This window comes from Leptinotarsa decemlineata, unplaced genomic scaffold (genome assembly GCF_025532065.1).
Source record: "Leptinotarsa decemlineata unplaced genomic scaffold, Ldec_3_MD MMD2_P_RNA_scaffold_2, whole genome shotgun sequence".
Lineage (NCBI taxonomy): Eukaryota > Metazoa > Arthropoda > Insecta > Coleoptera > Chrysomelidae > Leptinotarsa > Leptinotarsa decemlineata.
The window spans coordinates 12,157,087-12,177,616 of record NW_027412529.1 but is presented as its reverse complement, the minus strand read 5'-3'; the positions used below and the strand labels follow the sequence as shown (position 1 = coordinate 12,177,616).

General features: G+C 33.8%; 2 protein-coding genes across 2 annotated transcripts in view; one reads left to right on the top strand and one right to left on the bottom strand.

Annotated features, from left to right (window-relative positions):
• The window catches only part of LOC111511790 (uncharacterized), a 118,034-nt gene extending 97,941 nt beyond the window's left edge, over positions 1–20,093 (bottom strand). The window contains exon 1 of the mRNA XM_074183617.1: positions 19,780–20,093. The gene's annotated coding sequence lies outside the window, so the exon portion shown is untranslated. The remainder of the gene's footprint in view (positions 1–19,779) is intronic.
• Positions 1,916–5,031, top strand: LOC111506470 (uncharacterized). The gene is made up of 7 exons (XM_023161538.2): positions 1,916–2,471; positions 3,304–3,348; positions 3,683–3,748; positions 3,802–4,043; positions 4,147–4,306; positions 4,388–4,487; positions 4,838–5,031. Exons 1-7 carry the CDS (start codon positions 2,105–2,107, stop codon positions 4,869–4,871), a joined length of 1,014 nt encoding a protein of 337 aa, XP_023017306.2. The 5' UTR covers positions 1,916–2,104; the 3' UTR covers positions 4,872–5,031.
• Positions 20,094–20,530: the final 437 nt, after the last annotated feature.

The following is a 20,530-nucleotide window of genomic DNA, read 5'->3' as shown; positions in this document are numbered from 1 at the left end:
TATTAAGAAGTCAATTGAAGAATTTTTTGAAAAGGAAGGAAAGGTGCCAGCACTAGATGTAATAGAAATTGGCATCAATATTGATGGTTTACCCATATCTAAGAGTTCCTGCAGTCAGTTTTATCCCATCCTTGGTTTGCATTCTAAAAGTGTCTTTCTGATTGGGCTATATCATGGATATGAAAAACCAAAAAATGTAAATGATTTTCTAAAAGACTTTGTTGAAGAGGCTGTTGAGCTAACCAATAATGGATTGGAGTTATTTGGCAAAATTTATAGTTTTAAAATAACAAAATTCTTATTTGATGCTGTTGCAAAAGCTTCTATATTAGCTATAAAAGGACATTCTGGGTTTAGTTCTTGCACCAAATGTTTTCAACATGGAGAAAGCATACAGGAACGAGTTTGTTTTCCCCTCTTGACCTTCAATAAAAGAACACATGATAGTTTTGTTGAGCAGAGAGATTCTGAGCACCATACTGGTCTATCAATTCTATTAAATATTCCTCATATTGATATAATAGCAGATGTTCCTTTGGACTACATGCATTTAGTTCTATTAGGAGTAGTTAAGAAATTACTTTCTGGGCTCTGGTGTTTTGGACCACCACCTCATAAATTTTCAAGTGCTCATTCTTCTAAAATTTCTGAACTTTTATTGGAGATGGTCCCTTTTGTACCCTCCGATTTTGCAAGACGACCCAGATCTCTCAATGAGGTCAAGAGGTGGAAAGCTACAGAATTTCGACAATTTTTACTGTACACGGGACCAATTGTATTGAAAAATACTCTTCCAAAAAAAAAATACCAACATTTTTTAATTTTATCAATTTCAATTAGAATACTTCTAAGTGAAAAATACTGTATCACATATATTAATTATGCTGAAAATTTACTCAATTTATTTGTAAAAAGTACCAAAGAAATTTATGGATCTCATTTGTTAACTCATAATTTTCATAATTTACTTCATTTGGTTGATGATGTTAGAAAATATGGTGTTCTTGACAATTTCAGTAATTTCGAAAATGAAAACTTTCTACACTATTTAGGAACATTGATCAGAAAACATGATAAGCCATTGCAACAGATTGTCCGTAGATATCATGAGTTGATATACTCTTCTAAAAAAAATAAAACTCCCCAGGAATCAATGCCTTTCAGTTTATTCAAACAACACTGTGATGGCCCATTGATTGAAGGATGTTCTGGTCCAGAGTATAAAACTATTGTTTTTTCAAATTTTAAGCTGTCATGCAGTCCCAAAGATTCATGTTGCTATTTGATTGATGGTACAATCATTGAAATTAAAAATATTGCATTTTCTTCAGTATTAAATGACTATGTTGTTATTGGACAGGAGTACATGAAAAAATCTGATTTTTTTTCATCTACCCATACTATCATCTTCATTAGACATTTTTTGTGTTCAGGATTTGAGTACCATCAAATATTGGTCTACAAAGGATATACTACATAAACTCGTTCGTATACCTTATGGTGAGGCTTTCGCTGTGTTTCCCTTGATTCATACTAGTCGAAAATAAATAATGATATGTTCCTATATTTCACAAATAGGCTCGATCATTTATTTTACTGAATACCCAACTTTTTTTCAAGCCTATTTGTAACAGAATTTTCCTGTAAATATGTCTAAACGTTTTTGAAATTATTTTTGTATTCAGGTTTCAAACAGAATATCATAAAAATATATTCAGATATTCTGATATGGAATTTTTCACGTTCAAAACTTGATTAAATTTTATTAAATACTTTTTATATTTTTTTAATTGAAAGATCCTCATCAACAGCAATTTTTAAAAAATATTATTTTTTTTTAAATTTTATGTTTCTTTCTCTTTCCTGAATTAGTATGTTGATGAATAATACTGGAGTTTCTTCCCAACACCAAATCGTTATTTTTTAACACCTCGACTCGTGTGTCGAATCTTCCTCTTGAAGATGATCACATGGTGATCGAAACACGTGTCGAGGTGTTAAAATAACGTTTTGATGTTGGGATAAAACTCCTGTAATATTCATTACTTCACCAAAGGTTCCAAACAGTGCATCACTAGTTTGTTAATGGTTTGATGTTTGTAGCATGCCATGGGTAATTGTGAAATTCTGTAGCTCTGAAGAAGTTGAAGCAGTACCATACTGTTGGTACAATAAAACCAACAGTTCAATATTGTACCCCCCTTTTCCAAAAAACCGTATGGAAAAGGCAATAAGGAATGAACTTGAGCCCAGTAAAGATTGGAAGGAATACAAAGTCAGCCTTATGAGAGATACAGTATATGACAGTTCTCGTGTAGCTTGTGCAAAAGCCACGAAATGTTGTATTTCATCTGATTTATCAGAAGTGGAAACACTTTCAGATAAAAGAAAGTGTAAGAAGAAAATGATCAGTTCCTCAGAAGAGAGTGATTCCGATCTCGATGGAATATTCACTTTGGCTCCTAAAAAAGGTAAGCTATTGTTTTTTATATAGATATATAGCGAGATAGATTTTATCGAGTGTGTATGATACAAATCAAGAATGAAATAATTCGTGGACACAACACTCAAAAAAAGGGGGCAAACCGTGTACACGTGTTTCTGGCTATTGGTCTCATCAGCGCGGTGCAGCCAAGTGTAAAGATGTGCAACACTTGTTTGCCGAAAGCAGGAAACAACACAAGCAAACAAGCAGCCAAGTGTAAAGATGTGCAACACTTGTTTGCCGAAAGCAGGAAACAACACAAGCAAACAAGTGTTGCACATCTTTATACTTGGCTGCACCGCGCTGATGAGGCAAAGAGCAAGAAACACGTGTCGCGGTTCTGCCCACAAATTTTCAATAACATCTATATCTCTGTATTTATACCCTGGACCCAGAAGTCACGCAGGTGGCTATAGCTGCCTACGTGGTGATGATAGATGATGCCTGTGAATGCTAGGTCTTCTAATGAAACCACAAATGTGCGGTTAGCTCCTGTTGGTGACACCGTGCATATGTGAAGTTTTTCATTTTTGGTAACCTGTTGTTGTCCATCTTTGCAATTGGCTGCACCGTGCTGATGAGGCCAATAGCCAGAAACATGTGTCGCGGTTTGCCACAAATCATCTATTTTTTTTTCAATTTCTAAAAGCCATAGTGTTGGAAATTAAATTGAAACTTATTATTTCCTCTCCAAGTCATAAAAAGTTGAAAATGTTCATGAGGAACCTATGAGAAATATATCTATTTGATTTTCATTCCAATTTTGTTGTGCCACTTTCAGAGAGTGATAATGAATGTTGATGTACATTTTGTTCCAGGTATTAATAATAAAAGACTGGACAAAAATCAGGAAAACTCTTCTGGTGAGTAAAGTTTGGATAACATTAAGTAAGTGAAATTCATTGAAGAACCCATCATACCACTCATTTAAAATACTTCATTTGTGGGTTTATTTTTTTGAATGAGAAACCTATTTCTTGCTCATTTCTGCATGCAATACATTTTTCCTTTTTTTAATGAAATGATATATTTATTATTTTTTAATTAGTGCCGATGAATTCACAGAGTTGTTATTTTAGTATATTTTTCATTATATATACATTTCTAATATTTGTAACATGAAAATAATTGTTGACTAAAAATAATTAATTCGCTATCACTATATTCAGTACACTCATTTGAATGTTATTTTCACAGCCCAAAAGACAAATATTAACCAGGACCAGGAAGTTGATGACACACAGAGGGTTCTTTTAACTTCAGGTGTGTTTCCTTAAATTTTTACTTGAATTACTGTTCATGTGGTTTTTTTTTAGATGAAAAGTTCCAGAAATCTTGCATTGGGTTTTTGGTAAAAAATACCAAACTCATTCAGGATTGTGAGAGGAAACTTCTGGAACTCTCTGAAAAAATGGATGATATTATTACATTATTGAAAGATAAACCTTCAATCTCCTCTGAAACCGTAGACCTTTTTATGGAGTTTCCTATCACAGATGATTTGACACTAAGTCGTGTGGAAGAAAATCTTCAAAACGACGATAATTTTAAAAGATTGGTGAGTACCAGTAATAAGATAACCATTTCTACAGAAAATTTTAGGGGCATTGGAATATGTTCCCCTGGGTATAATTTTGGCAATCAATTAATTTTTTTCACAGGTTGAGGGTCTCTGTAAAATTGGTGGTAACGATTTTAAGGAGTGCTCCAGGAGATTACTGAAGAGGGTGATTGATGACAAATTTGCATTGGGATACAGTCTACATGGTCACAAACATAAAAAAGTGTTCAGGAATACAAGAATTTGCACTTGTATTTTTGGTATGTGTTATTTGTCTAGGATGACTTTGAAAGAGATGTAATTTTTTTGCGTTAATAACTTACCATATTTTTTCATTTCAGATGCAGTACAAAGATGTCATCCCAATGTTACAGCAAAAGAAATTGAGGTAGTGGTATCTGCATATTTGGCAAAAGCCAGTGAGAGACTTAGGAGACAACAGTGAGTGACTTACGATACCTTTCACTGATGTTTAATTCTTTGAATTTTTGTCGTCATTAATATACCTACTGTCATTTGAAATTCCCAGTAGGATTCCCTGATTTTTTGAAAATTTCTACATATGCTTTCAAATGTGACGTTATTCTTTGGAGGAAAATATTGATTTGGATTTCTTGTATTATTAGTTATTTTGTAATTTTGTTGTTATTATTCAACTCCAAATTTTATGGACTTTATCTGTTTCAAGTATTTTCTTTCAAAGAAATATTGAAATCATATATGTCATTATATCTTTCTTATAACACTGAATGGTGAGCTTTGTTGTCTTATTGTATTGTATTTTCTTTCAGGGGGGTTAATCCACCAACAGAAGAATCATCTTAAAACGCTGACATTTGAGGCGTGTTTTGAATCAATTATCTTATACAGATGCTAATCTGGTTGGCGAAATATGCTTCAAGTATTTTTAGTTTAGTATTTGAGTACTTGAGCTTTTTGTATGAGCACTTTGTTCATATTTATAGTAAGCTCAGTTAAGATAGATGCCGATTTGATTAAAACATTTTCGTTTTTTTTAATATTTCATTGTTTATTTGAAATATTTTTTTATTAAAAATTCAAGTAGATTACCCTGTTCTCTACGAATTAAAATAATCTGTTGCTTTGTTTCTTTAACAAGAATGTTTAATGAATTCTTACACATATTCAGAAATATTTTATTATCTCGAATTAGATTTTTTATTTTTAATATTAGTAGTTGTAGTTGAATATTAGTGTATATTGTTTTTAGAATATATTTGTTTTTGGATATTATGTGTTTTATTACTTGTGTGGATCTCACATAAAATGCAACTATTTTGAGACATCCAATATGTCATTGAATAATTTCAGTATTAGCTACTGGGGTATACTTTATATAAATGATAAACGAGCTCTTGATTTCCTACAAATTACATCAATTCGAAATGCCTAATCAGATTTGTTTATGATAATCTTTGGAATATATATATATATATATATATATATATATATATATATATATATAAAAATAAATAGATAAGTACTCTTTGATCATTCCCATATTGATTTCAATTTAAGAGCCACCGGTATACAGCTGTTTCAGCCTATTGGGCATCGTCAGTACCGGGCAGGCGGTCCTCGATTGAAGACAAAATGAGAAAAAAACCAAGAAAGTACTTGATAAAAATAGCTGCGTAAACGCAAGCGAAACATAAGTGGAACCACCTATTGGTGTGACACCCAAGTCAACTTGCCAAGTTAAAATATATTTGAAGAATATTCTATGGTGATTCCCTTTTTTATATTCCTAGATTTCATATCATTTCTAGAAACATGTGGATTCGTTTTCCGATGGCATTTCAGGTTAGCTTCCCAAATTTCTGCTACCGCAGTTGTCGGTTGATTGGTCAAACCACCAACACTGACATAAAAACTTGGCAAGTTGACTTGGGTGTCACACCAATAGGTGGTTCCACTTATGTTTCGCTTGCGTTTACGCAGCTATTTTTATCAAGTACTTTCTTGGTTTTTTCTCATTTTGTCTTCAATCGAGGACCGCCTGCCCGGTACTGACGATGCCCAATAGGCTGAAACAGCTGTATACCGGTGGCTCTTAAATTGAAATCAATATGGGAATGATCAAAGAGTACTTATCTATTTATTTTTTGATTTTCATGGAATTATTTTCCAGCAGCTTGACTGCATTAACCTTTCTAGATTTCATATCATTTCTAGAAACATGTGGATTCGTTTTCCGATGGCATTTCAGGTTAGCTTCCCAAATTTCTGCTACTGCAGTTGTCGGTTGATTGGTCAAACCACCAACACTGACATAAAAACTTGGCAAGTTGACTTGGGTGTCACACCAATAGGTGGTTCCACTTATGTTTCGCTTGCGTTTACGCAGCTATTTTTATCAAGTACTTTCTTGGTTTTTTCTCATTTTGTCTTCAATCGAGGACCGCCTGCCCGGTACTGACGATGCCCAATAGGCTGAAACAGCTGTATACCGGTGGCTCTTAAATTGAAATCAATATGGGAATGATCAAAGAGTACTTATCTATTTATTTTTTGATTTTCATGGAATTATTTTCCAGCAGCTTGACTGCATTAACCTTTCTAGATTTTATATATATATATATATATATATATATATATATATATATATATATATATATATATATAAAGATAAATAGATAAATACTATTTTAATCATTCACATATTGATTTCAATCTAAGAGCTACCGGTATACAGCTGTTTCAGCCTATTGTGCATCGTCAGTACCAGGAAGGCGTTCCTCGATTGAAAGCAAAATGTGAATATAACCAAGAAAAGCACATAAGCAATATATGTATTATACATATATATATATATATATATATATATATATATATATATATACATATATATGTATATATATATATATATATATATATATATATATATATATATATATATATATATACATATATATGTATATATATATATATATATATATATATATATATATATATATATATATATATATATATATATACATATATATATATACATATATATATATATATATATATACATATATATATATATATATATATATATATATATATATATATATATATATATATATATATATATATATATATATATATATATATATATATATACGCCTAATAGCATTTACTCGTCACATTCTTGGAATATTCCAAATATTCCTAGAATATTCATAAAATATATTTGAAGAATATTCTATGGTGATTCCCTTTTTTATATTCCTATAATAAACTCAGAATATACCGATTATTTTATGGATATTCATCGGGTTCTATTCCTGGAATATTCTTAATAGAATATACCTTACATATTCTAAGAATATTTCAAGATATTCCAGGAATATTCACAAGGAATATTCTTAGAATATATCAAAGGTTCGCCAGGAGCACTTCCAGAGAATATTCTCCAGAAGATATATATATACATGGCATATTCATAGCATAATACAATATCCTCAAATGTATATTCATGAAATATTCTTGGAATATCTTTTGCTATCTGGGCAAATGCCAAGGCGTAAGTGCATTTGCGGCGCCGAGGCCAAAAGGAGAAAGAGAGCGATACGGAGGGCACCCCAAGAAGGTTGAAGAAGCCGCGCAACGACAGTAATGTCGCTGCACCTCAAGGTTGCCAAAAAGAGTGTGTGTTCGGCAAGTCTTGGCCTTCATCTGTCGATATAAAGGAGATGTCTCCTAGTGACCTGTCCACCTTCCTGGAAAGGACAACTCCTCGGGAGGATGTACAATGGGTCACATGTGGCCTAAGTGCTGTGGGTCTACACTCATTCTCCCTACTCTACAGACACATATGCCTTTTATTATGTCATTATATTATTATTATTATTATTTTATTATGGCAACTCAATTGTACAAATTCTGACCTAATTTTAATGACTGTCAGACTTTTAATGTGCGACTTCATATCTTTTTGGAAGCTCTTCTCTTTTGTACCTATTATTTTTGTAATTGTTTTATGAACAACTTGAAATTACTTGTGTGAACACTCCTGTGCCCTAGCACCAATAAAGAATTTGAATTTTTGGTAAAAAGCCAAAAACTGTTTTTCCCAAAAGTTAATCACTTCTGGAAATATAACCCTTTCAATTTATTCAAATAATCCTATGAATATCAACCACCTTACCATTTATTTTGATTAAAAAACCCGATCAACTTTTTTATTTTTCACATGGTACAGAGAACGGTTCAGGATAGCGTGATATTCGATACAAGTAATATTATCGTCGATTTGTTCAGTGTCAGTTTAATCAAGCCCGTGTCGTTCCAATCAAACTGAAACATATTTTCCGTCACAAAGTAGTTAAGCAAAATGCTGGTAATTGGAGATCCGACTCAATTAATTTTTTGTTCGGTGTATTACGAGGCTGCTTTTTTATTCCATACGTGCAGTTGCCATCTGACTGGAATTTAAACAAACTTACGGTAAGTACGTCTGAGTTCTCCATTTCGATTCTGAAACAGGAGATTTCCAGTCGAACGATAGACAGTTCAGTATCGAATATTCTCGTGAAATTGTTACTATTACTTCGGATTGTTCAAAATTGTTGATCTTGAATAACTTCCGTACTTTCAGCATAATTTGGATATTATTTTCAGTAAATAGTGGCAAGTGAATTCCAGATTATTTCAACCAGAAAAATTTTTATAACCTATGCATATTTTACAAGGAAAAACAAAGTTATGTTTCTATCATCCAAGTTCAAGACACCCCGTTATGAAATAAATCATTCGAATGTCGCATAAAACCATCCTGTATGCAAGCTTGGTTCATTCCCTACAGAATCTTTCTCGATTCGTTCTGACATTATGGTTCTTCTGTTCATTATCTTTATTCTTTACAATAATCATAAAGGCATTAACAATTCAACGAAGACATAAGTAGCGATCGCTTGAAAAACAAAACAGTAAGCCAATCATATGGTAGAAAATCCATTATAACGTATGCATGAAGATGCTTTCGTATAGTGAACCACGTGTCACAATTTTGTGAACTTTCAAATCCCACATTGAAGTATATTTTTTGAATGCGTAATGAATCAATTTTCAGAATTTGGGTTTGCTTCCTCTAGCTTGGACAATAGATTTATCACACGTCTACCTAGGTAGTCGTGTTTTATATCCACCTGAATGAAAGAAACAAAATCAAACCAATCCAAGATGATAACAATTTTCACTCCTACCTTACAGTAAGTCCAAAATCGGGGTTAGCACAAATGGAGGCCAATTAATAATAATAAAGTTTATTTATCTCGTCAATTGACATGATTTATATATAAAATTTATGTATGAATATATATATATATATATATATATATATATTATATATATATATATATATATATATATATATATATATATATATATATATATATATATATATATATATATATATATATATATATATAGATAAAGGAGTTTTATAATCGGACATAGCACTCAAGGAAGTGGCAAACCATAGACACGTGTTTCGAGAGTTTGGCCCATCATCAGTATGGTGCAGCCAAGTGTAAGGATGGGCAACACTTGGTTATCAGAAGAAATAAATACAAATGCACGGAGCCACCAGCAGGAGCCAGCCGCACATTTGTGGTTTCACTTGTGTTTACAAGAAAACTATCAAAATCACCACGGAGGCAGCTATAGCTATAGCTACCTTCTTGTATATATATATATATATATATATATATATATATATATATATATATACATATATATATATATATATATATATATATATATATATATATATATATATATATATATATATATATATATATATATATATATATATATATATATAAAATCTAGAAAGGTTAATGCAGTCAAGCTGCTGGAAAATAATTCCATGAAAATCAAAAAATTAATAGATAAGTACTCTTTGATCATTCCCATATTGATTTCAATTTAAGAGCCACCGGTATACAGCTGTTTCAGCCTATTGGGCATCGTCAGTACCGGGCAGGCGGTCCTCGATTGAAGACAAAATGAGAAAAAACCAAGAAAGTACTTGATAAAAATAGCTGCGTAAACGCAAGCGAAACATAAGTGGAACCACCTTCCCAAATTTCTGCTACCGCAGTTGTCGGTTGATTGGTCAAACCACCGACACTGACATAAAAAACTTGGCAAGTTGACTTGGGTGTCACACCAATAGGTGGTTCCACTTATGTTTCAGCCAATAGGCTGAAACAGCTGTATACCGGTGGCTCTTAAATTGAAATCAATATGGGAATGATCAAAGAGTACTTATCTATTAATTTTTTATATATATATAGGTATATATAATAATAATGCTCTACTACTGGATTCAGAGTGGATTCAGAGTGCCTCTAAATAGGTGTGACCAAAATTTCATGAAAAAATATTCATTATTGACAAAGTTATGACAACTTACACAGCTAACAGTCACAATACATAATTTTTCTATGATTTCAACAATAAAGTGCCGCCAGATGAAAGAAAAAACAAATAGCGTAAATATTTTTAATGAAAATAACGGAATTACATTCACACAATTCAACTAACAATGAAGCAAAACATTTTAAAAAACTTAACTAATAACTAATCATTGAAATGTTTCGATTCAGTGCAACAATGAATTCTAACTCATATTCTAGTAGCCTCTACTAAGCCACCACGTATTTCAATACATGTGTCGTAGCGCTTACGAATGTTTCTGATTAAATTCCGTAGTTCTTGAGAGCTAATATCTGCACATTCCTGTCGAATTCTTGCACAAAGTTCATTTCTATCTCTTGAGCGGTTTTTGTAAACCTTTTGTGTGAGAAGTCCCCAGAAAAAAAGTCCAAAACTGTCAGGTCTGGAGATCTGGGTGGCCACTCTATAAACGGACTACCACGGCCTATCCATCGGTTTGGAAAATGTTCGTGAAGCCATTGCCTCACAGTTCTGGCATAATGTACTGAACACCCATCTAACTGGACAATTAAATTTGATCGTTCATTGATTGGCAGCTCGTGAATATCATCCCAAAACTCTGTGTTTGAAAATTCTAGAATCCTCTGCGCATTAATATTTTCCTCAAAAAAAAAGGACCAATAATTCGTTCGTTCAGTATCTCACACCAGATGTTGATTTTTTGGAAATAATGGTTTTTACAGTTTATTACCCAGTAAGGATTATCCGCTGCCCAATAGCGACAATTCTGTGATTACACTACTCCATTTGTAGTGAAAGTGGCTTCGTCGGTATATAAAATATTTTTTAGGAAATTTCTATTATTTAAATATTCCCCTTGGGCCCATAAACAATATTCCAGGCGTCTTGCTTCGTCGCCTTCTTGAAGTGTGTGTGAAAATTTTTTCTTGAAAGGTTTAATATTCTTCGCCTTGAGACATTCCCGAATAGTTTCTCGTGGAATATTCAAATCTAAAGTGGCATTCCTTAAACTGATATTAGGATTATTTCCGAAATCATCTAAAGTGATTTGATCATTCCTGTCTTTCCTGTTTCGTCTGTCTACAGGATTACTTTTCAACATCATTTTTGATACTGCACCAGTTTCATTGAATATTTTATTTATACGAGGACGATCTGGATGTCTCTTATTAAATACTCTAAAAACCTCTCTAGCACTTCTAACGTCATCTCCCGAAAGGCGTAAAATTTCTATTTTCTCTATTACGCTCAATCTTGTAGCCATGACACAAAATAATTCGAAGAACTTTAAGGTGAATATTGTTGACAATAATACACTTAAATATAAAAATTATAATGGAGAACTTTATACAAGTGTAGAAGGGCAAACTTTTTAGTTCACCCGATAAGTTACTGCGTAAAAATCAAAGTATTTTTCACAAAGAAAAATCTTTTATTTATCAGTAACTTCTCGTATTTAACAATTTTGCCTATCAAAAAAATTATTAGGAAATAATACTTATCTTTTACGTTTCGGAAGCCAAAATCTGCCTTCGTCTTCAGAAATGGATAAAAAATTCGAATATATACGCAGTTATTCCTTTTTTGATAGCTTATTTCTTTACTTCTTCGACAGATGTCAAAGAAGTTTTGAAATATGAAATTATGTCAATGTTGTTGATTGACAACAGAAACATTCGATGTAATACAAGATACTCTCCGATATCAGTTTGTTGCCATTTCGCCACTATCCAAAGTTTTCTTCACCAAGTGATCATCTTCAAGAGAAAGACTAAACTGAAAACTTTAGTTCGATCTTCCTCTTGAAGATGATCACTTGGTGATCGGAACACATGTCGAGGTGTTAAAATAACTGTTTGGTGTTGGGAAAAATCTCCAGTAATATTCTTTAATAACAGTTTTGTCTAATTTTCACCAGTTAATTTTCTTTATACGACCGGTTTCGGATATAACCCCATCATCAAGTATTGAAGTGAAATGTGAAATTTAAAAACTGGCTTATATGGGGAGTTTTTAGGCAATATAGAAATACAGGTAGTTGAATGAACCAGGGTGGCAACTATAAAGTTTAACTTCGAAGATTATAGAGGTTGTAGAACTTATAAATTCAAGAGTGGAGACCCACATAAATAGAGTTGCTCGTTTAGGGGTGCATATTTCAGGTTTTTAATTGATTTGTTAATTTCTATGGCTTCCAATTAATTAATTTTTTTGTTTCATCACATATGGATTTTGAGGTTATCTTTACTAATCTTATGTTTTCATTCTTGAAGACGTTCGTACATTGAGGATTTTTTGTTCAAACAGACGTGTTCAAAAGATATTTTATCATTAATGATAAAATATCTTTTTTGCCATTGTTAATCGCCAGAATGGTGTGAAATAATTTCTAACAGACAGAAAATCCAAAACCAAAAAAATTCGCTCCTATTTTCCCATTGAGGATTTTTTGTTCAAACAGACGTGTTCACGGAGCCTCACGTCAAAATTTCTACCGGTTTGGTCTGTATATACTGCAGAGCTTTCGTCACACCCTATTCTATGCACACCTCATTTTTTCATCATCTCGTTTGTGTTTTGCATCAAACAGAGTTTTGCCTAAATTATTATTACTCATGAAAGCTGTTGTATTTTGTATTTCAAAATTACTTCTCTAAATATTAAATAACAACAGCTTTCATAAGTAATAATAATTTAGGTAGAACTCTGTTTAATGCAAAACCCGAACGAGATAGAATGAAAAAAATCAGATATATATAGAATAGAGTGTGGCGAATGCTCTGCAGTATATACCGGCCAACTGGGTGGAATTTTAACGTAAGGCTCCGTGAGTTCGTCTGTTTGGACAAAAAAATTGCAATGTATGAACATCTTCAAGAGTTAAAACACAAGATAATTGAAAATTCTACACATATGTAATAAAGGGAAAAATGTATTTTCTGAAAAGCATGGAAATCAATTAAAAACCTGAGATATATACCCCTAAACGAGCAACTCGATTATGAGTTTAACACCCCCTATAATCTTTAGTGTTGAATTTTATAGTTGGCACCCTGTTTCGTTTATAACCTGTCTTTCTATCTTAGCTAAAAACTTCCGAAATAACTGAGTTTTCAAATTTTGTATTTCAGTTTTATACTTGATTATGGGGTTAAACCCGAAACCAGTCATATACATAAAATTAATTAGTGGAAATTAGACAAAAGTGTTTTCATCAATTTCATTGAAGTGCTCATAAATCACCATAAAATAAACAAGTCATCAGTCACACATACAGTAGAATTCATATATAACGACTCCGCTTATAACGACTATCCATTTACAGCGACGATAATGTTAACTCAAGTTCAGTTTCATATTTAGTTATTGAGAAAATATACCGTTTAGTGCGACTCCGGTTTAAGCGACCAACTGCTTATAGCGACCGTTTTTCATGATAATACATCCGGTTTAAACGTCGCGCAATGTTTTGTTCACACAATCTGCGCACCAATACCTCGGCGCACTCCGTCTTCTCAGATACCTATATTGATAGGTACTACTAACATATATTACTACTATTACTACTTACTACCGCACAAAAATTTATCAAAAACAAACTCAAATAATAGACTTTCCACGTAAGTAACACAGTTTTTTCGTGCATTGCGTATGTATTTTATCTCTTTGTATTACAGTACATATGTTTGTGCATTAGGATATTTAAGAACTATTAAAATAAAGCATATGTGATTCCTATAAAATGTTTTATTCACCTATCGATCAGCAATCCGAACAGCGAAATGAAAGAATAATGAACTAATGTACACTTTACTACCACAAAATCAATCCGTTTTGTGCGTCGTATGGTTAGTACGACATAGTATGTCCGGACGATGGATTCTACAGTATATGAAATAATCCCATCGCCATCGTCAATTCTTTCTAACCTACATTTCATATTAACTAAACTATTTGAAAACATGCCATGAATTCTATAAGATGCACTATTTGAAGGTAAGGGTATTGACGATCTATTCAATCCCATATTAACCTTCCAGTAGTCGCGCGTATCTGACAGATACATGCCGGCAATTCTTTAGTGTAGTGCATTGGTTGTGAATCTGCTGAGTAGTGGGATTGTGCCGTCGTCTTCCTTCTACCTTCGTCTCACAAACTGGAAAAAGTTAGTATTGGTAAGAACTCGTCGCAGTGAACGGTTCAGCTGAAAAGTGCTATTTGTGTCTGAGAGATACCCCGAGATCAATAATGTAAGTTTCGATAATCCGATTATATACTTGTTTTATCAACGTGAAAGCAATACTTTATGTTTTACCAACAATATATTTGAATAATTTTCTCTTGGACTAAGAAACAATACATAAAGAGTCACTTCTATCTGAGAAATACCCGCGGCCACAATTGTCTGAGCTAAAATATGTTTGTAACTTATCATAGTTTTTTATTATTACAGTGAATTATGGCATCCAAAAGAGTGTATAAGTTTGATAATGAAGCAGATGTATTAGAGCTGCAAAGGCTCTTTCTTGAAGACGATGATGATCCAGTTGGCGAGGTCTTAAATGAAGCAAATAATACAGACTCTTCTGAACACATAGAAAGAAGAGATGGAAGTTCGGATGGTGAACAAAAAGATTCGGACGCATGTATAGCGTCACATAACGAAAATGAAAATTGTTATATAGCTCTCAGAAAGAAAAATGGAAAAATTACCGACAATTACGTTTGGAAAAAGACACCCTACAACAGAAGAAGAAGGTTAGAGAAGCAAAATATTCTTGTACGCCTACCAGGAGTTATTGGTAATGTTCGTCAAGCAAGGGGGTGGCTTGAAATATGGCAACGTCTATTCGATGACACCATTCTGAACTTGATAGTGACCTATACCAATCAGCATATAATGAATATATAAGTAAATTTCAGCAGAGATAGAGACGCCCGTACTACTGATCTCACTGAAATTAAATCATTTATAGGGCTGCTTTATTTGGCTGGACTGTATAAAGGCGGTCGATTGAATTCAGAGGAGCTGTGGGATACAGAAGGAAACGGTGTCGAAATTTTAAGATTGACCATGGGATTGATGCGCTTCGGGTTTCTATTTCGTTCTATAAGGTTCAATAATCGAAAGACCAGAGATGAGATAAAAAAAATGATCGTTTAGCTCCTATAAGAGGAATATTCGAAATGTTCGTAACCAACAGTACAAAGTATTATTCACTAGGAGCCAATGTGAGAATTGATGAAAATCTTGAAGCTTTTCGCGGCAGATGCAACTTCATTCAATATATACCATCAAAACCGGCCAACAATTTTTGCCCTTGTTGATGTCAAAACATATTATACTAGTAATATGGAAATTTATGCCGGACTACAACCATTCCGGACTATTATGCCGGACTATTCCATGAGCAATAAAAGCATTGATGTGGTGAAAAGGATGATATCACCCATACGCAACACTGGACGAAACGTGACTATGGATTGGTTCTGCGATGTTTCACTTCCGCAAGATTTATCTACAAACCATAAGTTGCCCATAGTAGAAACACTGAAAAAGAACAAATGACAAATTCCGAACTAGTTGAAAGTCCTGAAATACCATCCTGTACCATCCAGTATGTTTGGTTTCAGAAAAGAAGGAACAATAATATACAACATTCCTAATAAAACCAACCATGTTGTTCTCATCTCAAGTTCACATTTCGATGATGAAATTGATGAATCTACCCGAGATAAAATGAAACCTGAGATCATTACGTTTCATAATGAAACTGAAGAAGGAGTCGACGAGGTAGATAAATTGTCAATCAATTCTCAAGTTATCAATGTTGGGAATGGATGTCAAACTGAAAAGCGGCGGCATTTCTTACGGACCCTTCGTAATGAGTTCGTGAGAGAACACCTGCGAAGACGTAGTAATTCTAGCACTGGTCTGCCGCATATGATATCAACCCGGCTCAGAGAAATAGTGATCCTGAAGAAAATTTGCAGCAACCAGATTTTCAAAATAATGACCCAAAGCGTGAATGTTGTGTACCATATCAGAGAGAGAAGCGTACCAGATTAACAAAATTTCAATGTTCCTCCTGCGGGACACATCCCTGTCTCCAACATTCTAGCAACGTTTGTCGAGATGGTTGTGCAGGTGCTACTAAGAAGAGAAGATAGGAAGATTGAAAGGTATCCATTTACTGATTTACAATTCTTGAAGTTTTCATCAATTTTATGTGATAAATATTACTCATTTTAATTTTAAGAATAACTTTCATTTTGAAAATTACATGTTATAATAAGATAATTGCAATCAATCGTTGTTTACTATCATCCTCGAGTCCAATGAATGAACAGTTTTCATCAGTTTAAGTCGAGTATCTGAGACATACATCCGCGACCAACTACGTTACAGTGTCCATCATATGCTTGATTTTAAGAATCGTTTACCTACCTATACTGGTAATATATAAACTGAGTAGCCGGAAGCCCAAAATTCCTATTGGACCCCAGCAGATAGATTCCCATAAGACAAATTTCGAGTGATTTGGAGTGGCTTTGAAGCATCTTCTGATGAACACAAGTAACCTGAAATAACATTCAATAGTGCATGATTCAGAGTCAAGTGCAACTAATATTGTACACATTCTTCGATCGGTAGCCCTGATCATCAACGATATTTGTGAGTGCAGTTGTACAACTATAACCACTTCGTGAACTCGACTATACCGACGAAATCAAGGAGTTTTCTATTTAATGAACTGCCAGTTGAGATTCTTAAACCTTATGAACTTCATAGAGTTACTGTGACTCACACCTATTCATTACGACCAGATAAATCCAGCTCCACAATAAAGCCGATAACGACATTCGGTGTGTGATATTTTATGTCAACTGGTCAAGGTACAAGGTTTCCACCTTGATGCAGCCTACACATCTGTACGCAGTTAATCGTAACGATATGTTATATTCAGCTCTGCAGGAGTTTTTTTGCCTCTGGTTTGAATGAATCTCAAGAGGAGATTGTTCCATCTTCTGATACAGATTCTGCTCCTACTGCTCGAAAATTTGGTGCCAGGCAGATTATGAGGCAGCCTGCTCTTGAGGGGATATCAAGTCACTTCTTGGCTGCACTCCTAGGTCAAAGGTTTATTGTGGCTCACACCGATTTACACTAGACCAAATAAACTCAACTTCTTAACGAAGTCGATTAGTTTGTATGGTGAGTGGTGTGTCAGGTCAGATGGCGAAAGTACGGATCTGCCGAACTCTAAAAACCTGATTCGGTCCCCACCGACGCTGGTATGGAGTATGTGCTCTGCTGTTTCATCATTTTCCAAACAGAGGTAACACATACTGTCTTCCGACAGGCCCAGTCTCTGCATATGATGATTCAAATGACAGTGACTTGTAAAAAGAACTGTTAGACATCGTAGTTGGACATGGTAGTCCAACGACTGTTTGATATCAAACATCTAAGGATAAATAAACGCCGTGGAATGAGCCAATCCTGCAATATTCTGCCAGAAGTCCATGAATCTTCTTGCTATCCGAGTGTTCAATGTTTGTTTGGCAAAGCCTAAAGCTATGCAAATGACAGGTTCTGGTCCAATGAAGTTGCTTGCAGCACCCTTCTTTGCAAAGGAGTCAGCAGTCTCATTGCCTTCCAGGCCAGTATGGCCAGGAATCCATACCAGAGACAATCTTTTTCCAATCTTCCAATCTTTCAATTGAAGAGAGTCGTTTTTGGCAATTTGCTACCAATGTAGACGTTGCTCGGTAGGAGCCAAGAGCTTCCAACGCCACTCGACTGTCCGATAATATTTTTATTGAATTGTGTATTAGGTTGGATTCTTTCAATCTCTACATGATTCAAGAGCGTAAATATTCAGTTGAAATACAGTCGCATAGGTTCCTAGGCAAGTTGATATATCTGTCCTGGATCTGCGACTGAAAACACCTGCACCAGAACCGGAAGGTATTTTTGATCCCTCTGAGTACCAACACCTATCTGTTAAAAAAAATATGTTTTTCCGTTAATCTGCTCTTGATTTTCCTTCTTCCAGAGGATCCAGTCCGCTCTACTTGTGATGAGTAGGCAATTCGTTGTTGACAATTGGAGGCATAAAGTCAGAGGTCATTTCCAGAGTGCTGTGATTTCCAGTGTCAATTGACAGTCTGTTGCACTCTTCAATTGATTGATTTGTGCGATTTGCAATGTGCACACGTCTGTATGCAGTCCATCTGGCCTCTCTTCAGAAAAATGTGACGAGGAGGTAGATGTAAAAAGATCTCCATTTCCGCTCACGGTGTGGTAGTGTAGTAACTGGTAACAAAAATCGACTTTTTTTTCACTTGCGTGACATAATTTTTCAAATTTTTATAGAACCTCGCAGTGTTCTTTTTGATTCGATTCTATATCTCCTTGAGGCTTTGTCTCTAGTGTGGTGCACTTTAACTGTAATAATCATGGAATTTTGCTGCAAGAGCCTTATCGCTATGAAATGAAAAATAACTCTTAACTGGTGTACTTCGTACCTATCAAGAAGTCACCATAAAAATGAATCCTATTTACCCCTTTACGTGTATAATACCACTATACCATGACCAAAATGGAGAAGTCAATTATAATATAAACTTTGATGAAAAAATTCGAATCGAATATTCAATATTTTGAAAGCTAGTATTTCATTGACATGTGAAAGAGAGGATTTATCACAAATGGTAAGTATTTTGATGATAGTGGTAGTGAAAAACGGTTCTTGGACCCATTTTCTACAAAGAATGGAAAAAAATATTTTTTCTGAAGGGTAAATGATAGTTACATGAAAAAATTATAATTTTCAGAAATCCAACAATGAAATTCATATGCAATTTCAACCTCCACTAATCAAGTAGAATTATTCAAACAACCTGAAATATCAAATGGGTTTATTACTTTCCAGACTGAAAACGATATACACAATGACTGACAAGAGTACATCAATCATTTTTCTTGGGAAAATAGGAGCAAATTTTTTTGGTCTTGGATTTTCTGTCTGTTAGAAATTATTTCACACCAGTCTGGCGATTAACAATAGCAAAAAAGATATTTTATCATTAATGATCTTGCACGATTGAGTGCAAATATTGAGAAAACTTTGTCAGAGGGAAATTTTTCATGAATATTAGAGTAGGTTCATTTTTCTATATCATTCGTATAAAAAACCATAACACATTCTTTTTTTGAATTCAGTTACAGAATGACCGCCAACATACAGATCAGTGAATCAGTAAATTATCATGCAATGCCTACATATAAACTCACCCAAGAAAACTAAGTTATATACGAGACAATTTCCATAGATTCAGAACATGTCGTTGGGTAACTTTCGCGCCTTATCCACCTTTTTCAGGACGACCGAGGATAACAATGTGCCAGCAACAACTAAGCGACGCGTGTTTTCAGTGGACATCAGCTTTCAGCCATCGGTGTCTATTTAGTGCACATGCTCGAGTTTTTGAACTTTGCATTTCGTAATTGGATCACGATTCGCGGTTTTCTTATATTTTCCAGGGAAAACTATGAAATGAAAACATAATGAAGAGAAGTGAATTGAAACTTCCTATGTTTTTTAACACTTTCATTTATAAAAGTGGTAAAAAACATAGAACGTTTCAATTCTTTCTTCTTCATTATGATTTCCTACCACGTAGTAACGGCTACAGCCATCAATTTATTCAATGAAAACATCTCGTACAATATTTTCATTATTGACATATTTTAGTTTACTTTCTGACAAGTACAGCGTGAAATGTCAAATTCATTCACTTGGCTGATCAGTTACCTTTGAAAGGATTTGGGATAACACAGGAAACAATCTTCACATCAACTATCCTCATCATCAATAAAGGAGCATGTTTATTTCATCCTACTCTTGTCGGAAATAAACCCTATATATGTACATTAGCATTTGATATTCGGATTGAAAGGGTTGATTTTTAGAAAAGAAATGTTTTGGCTTTCTACTTATTCATCTTGGTACAAAAAAATGTGGAAATCTTACAAAAACAGGAAG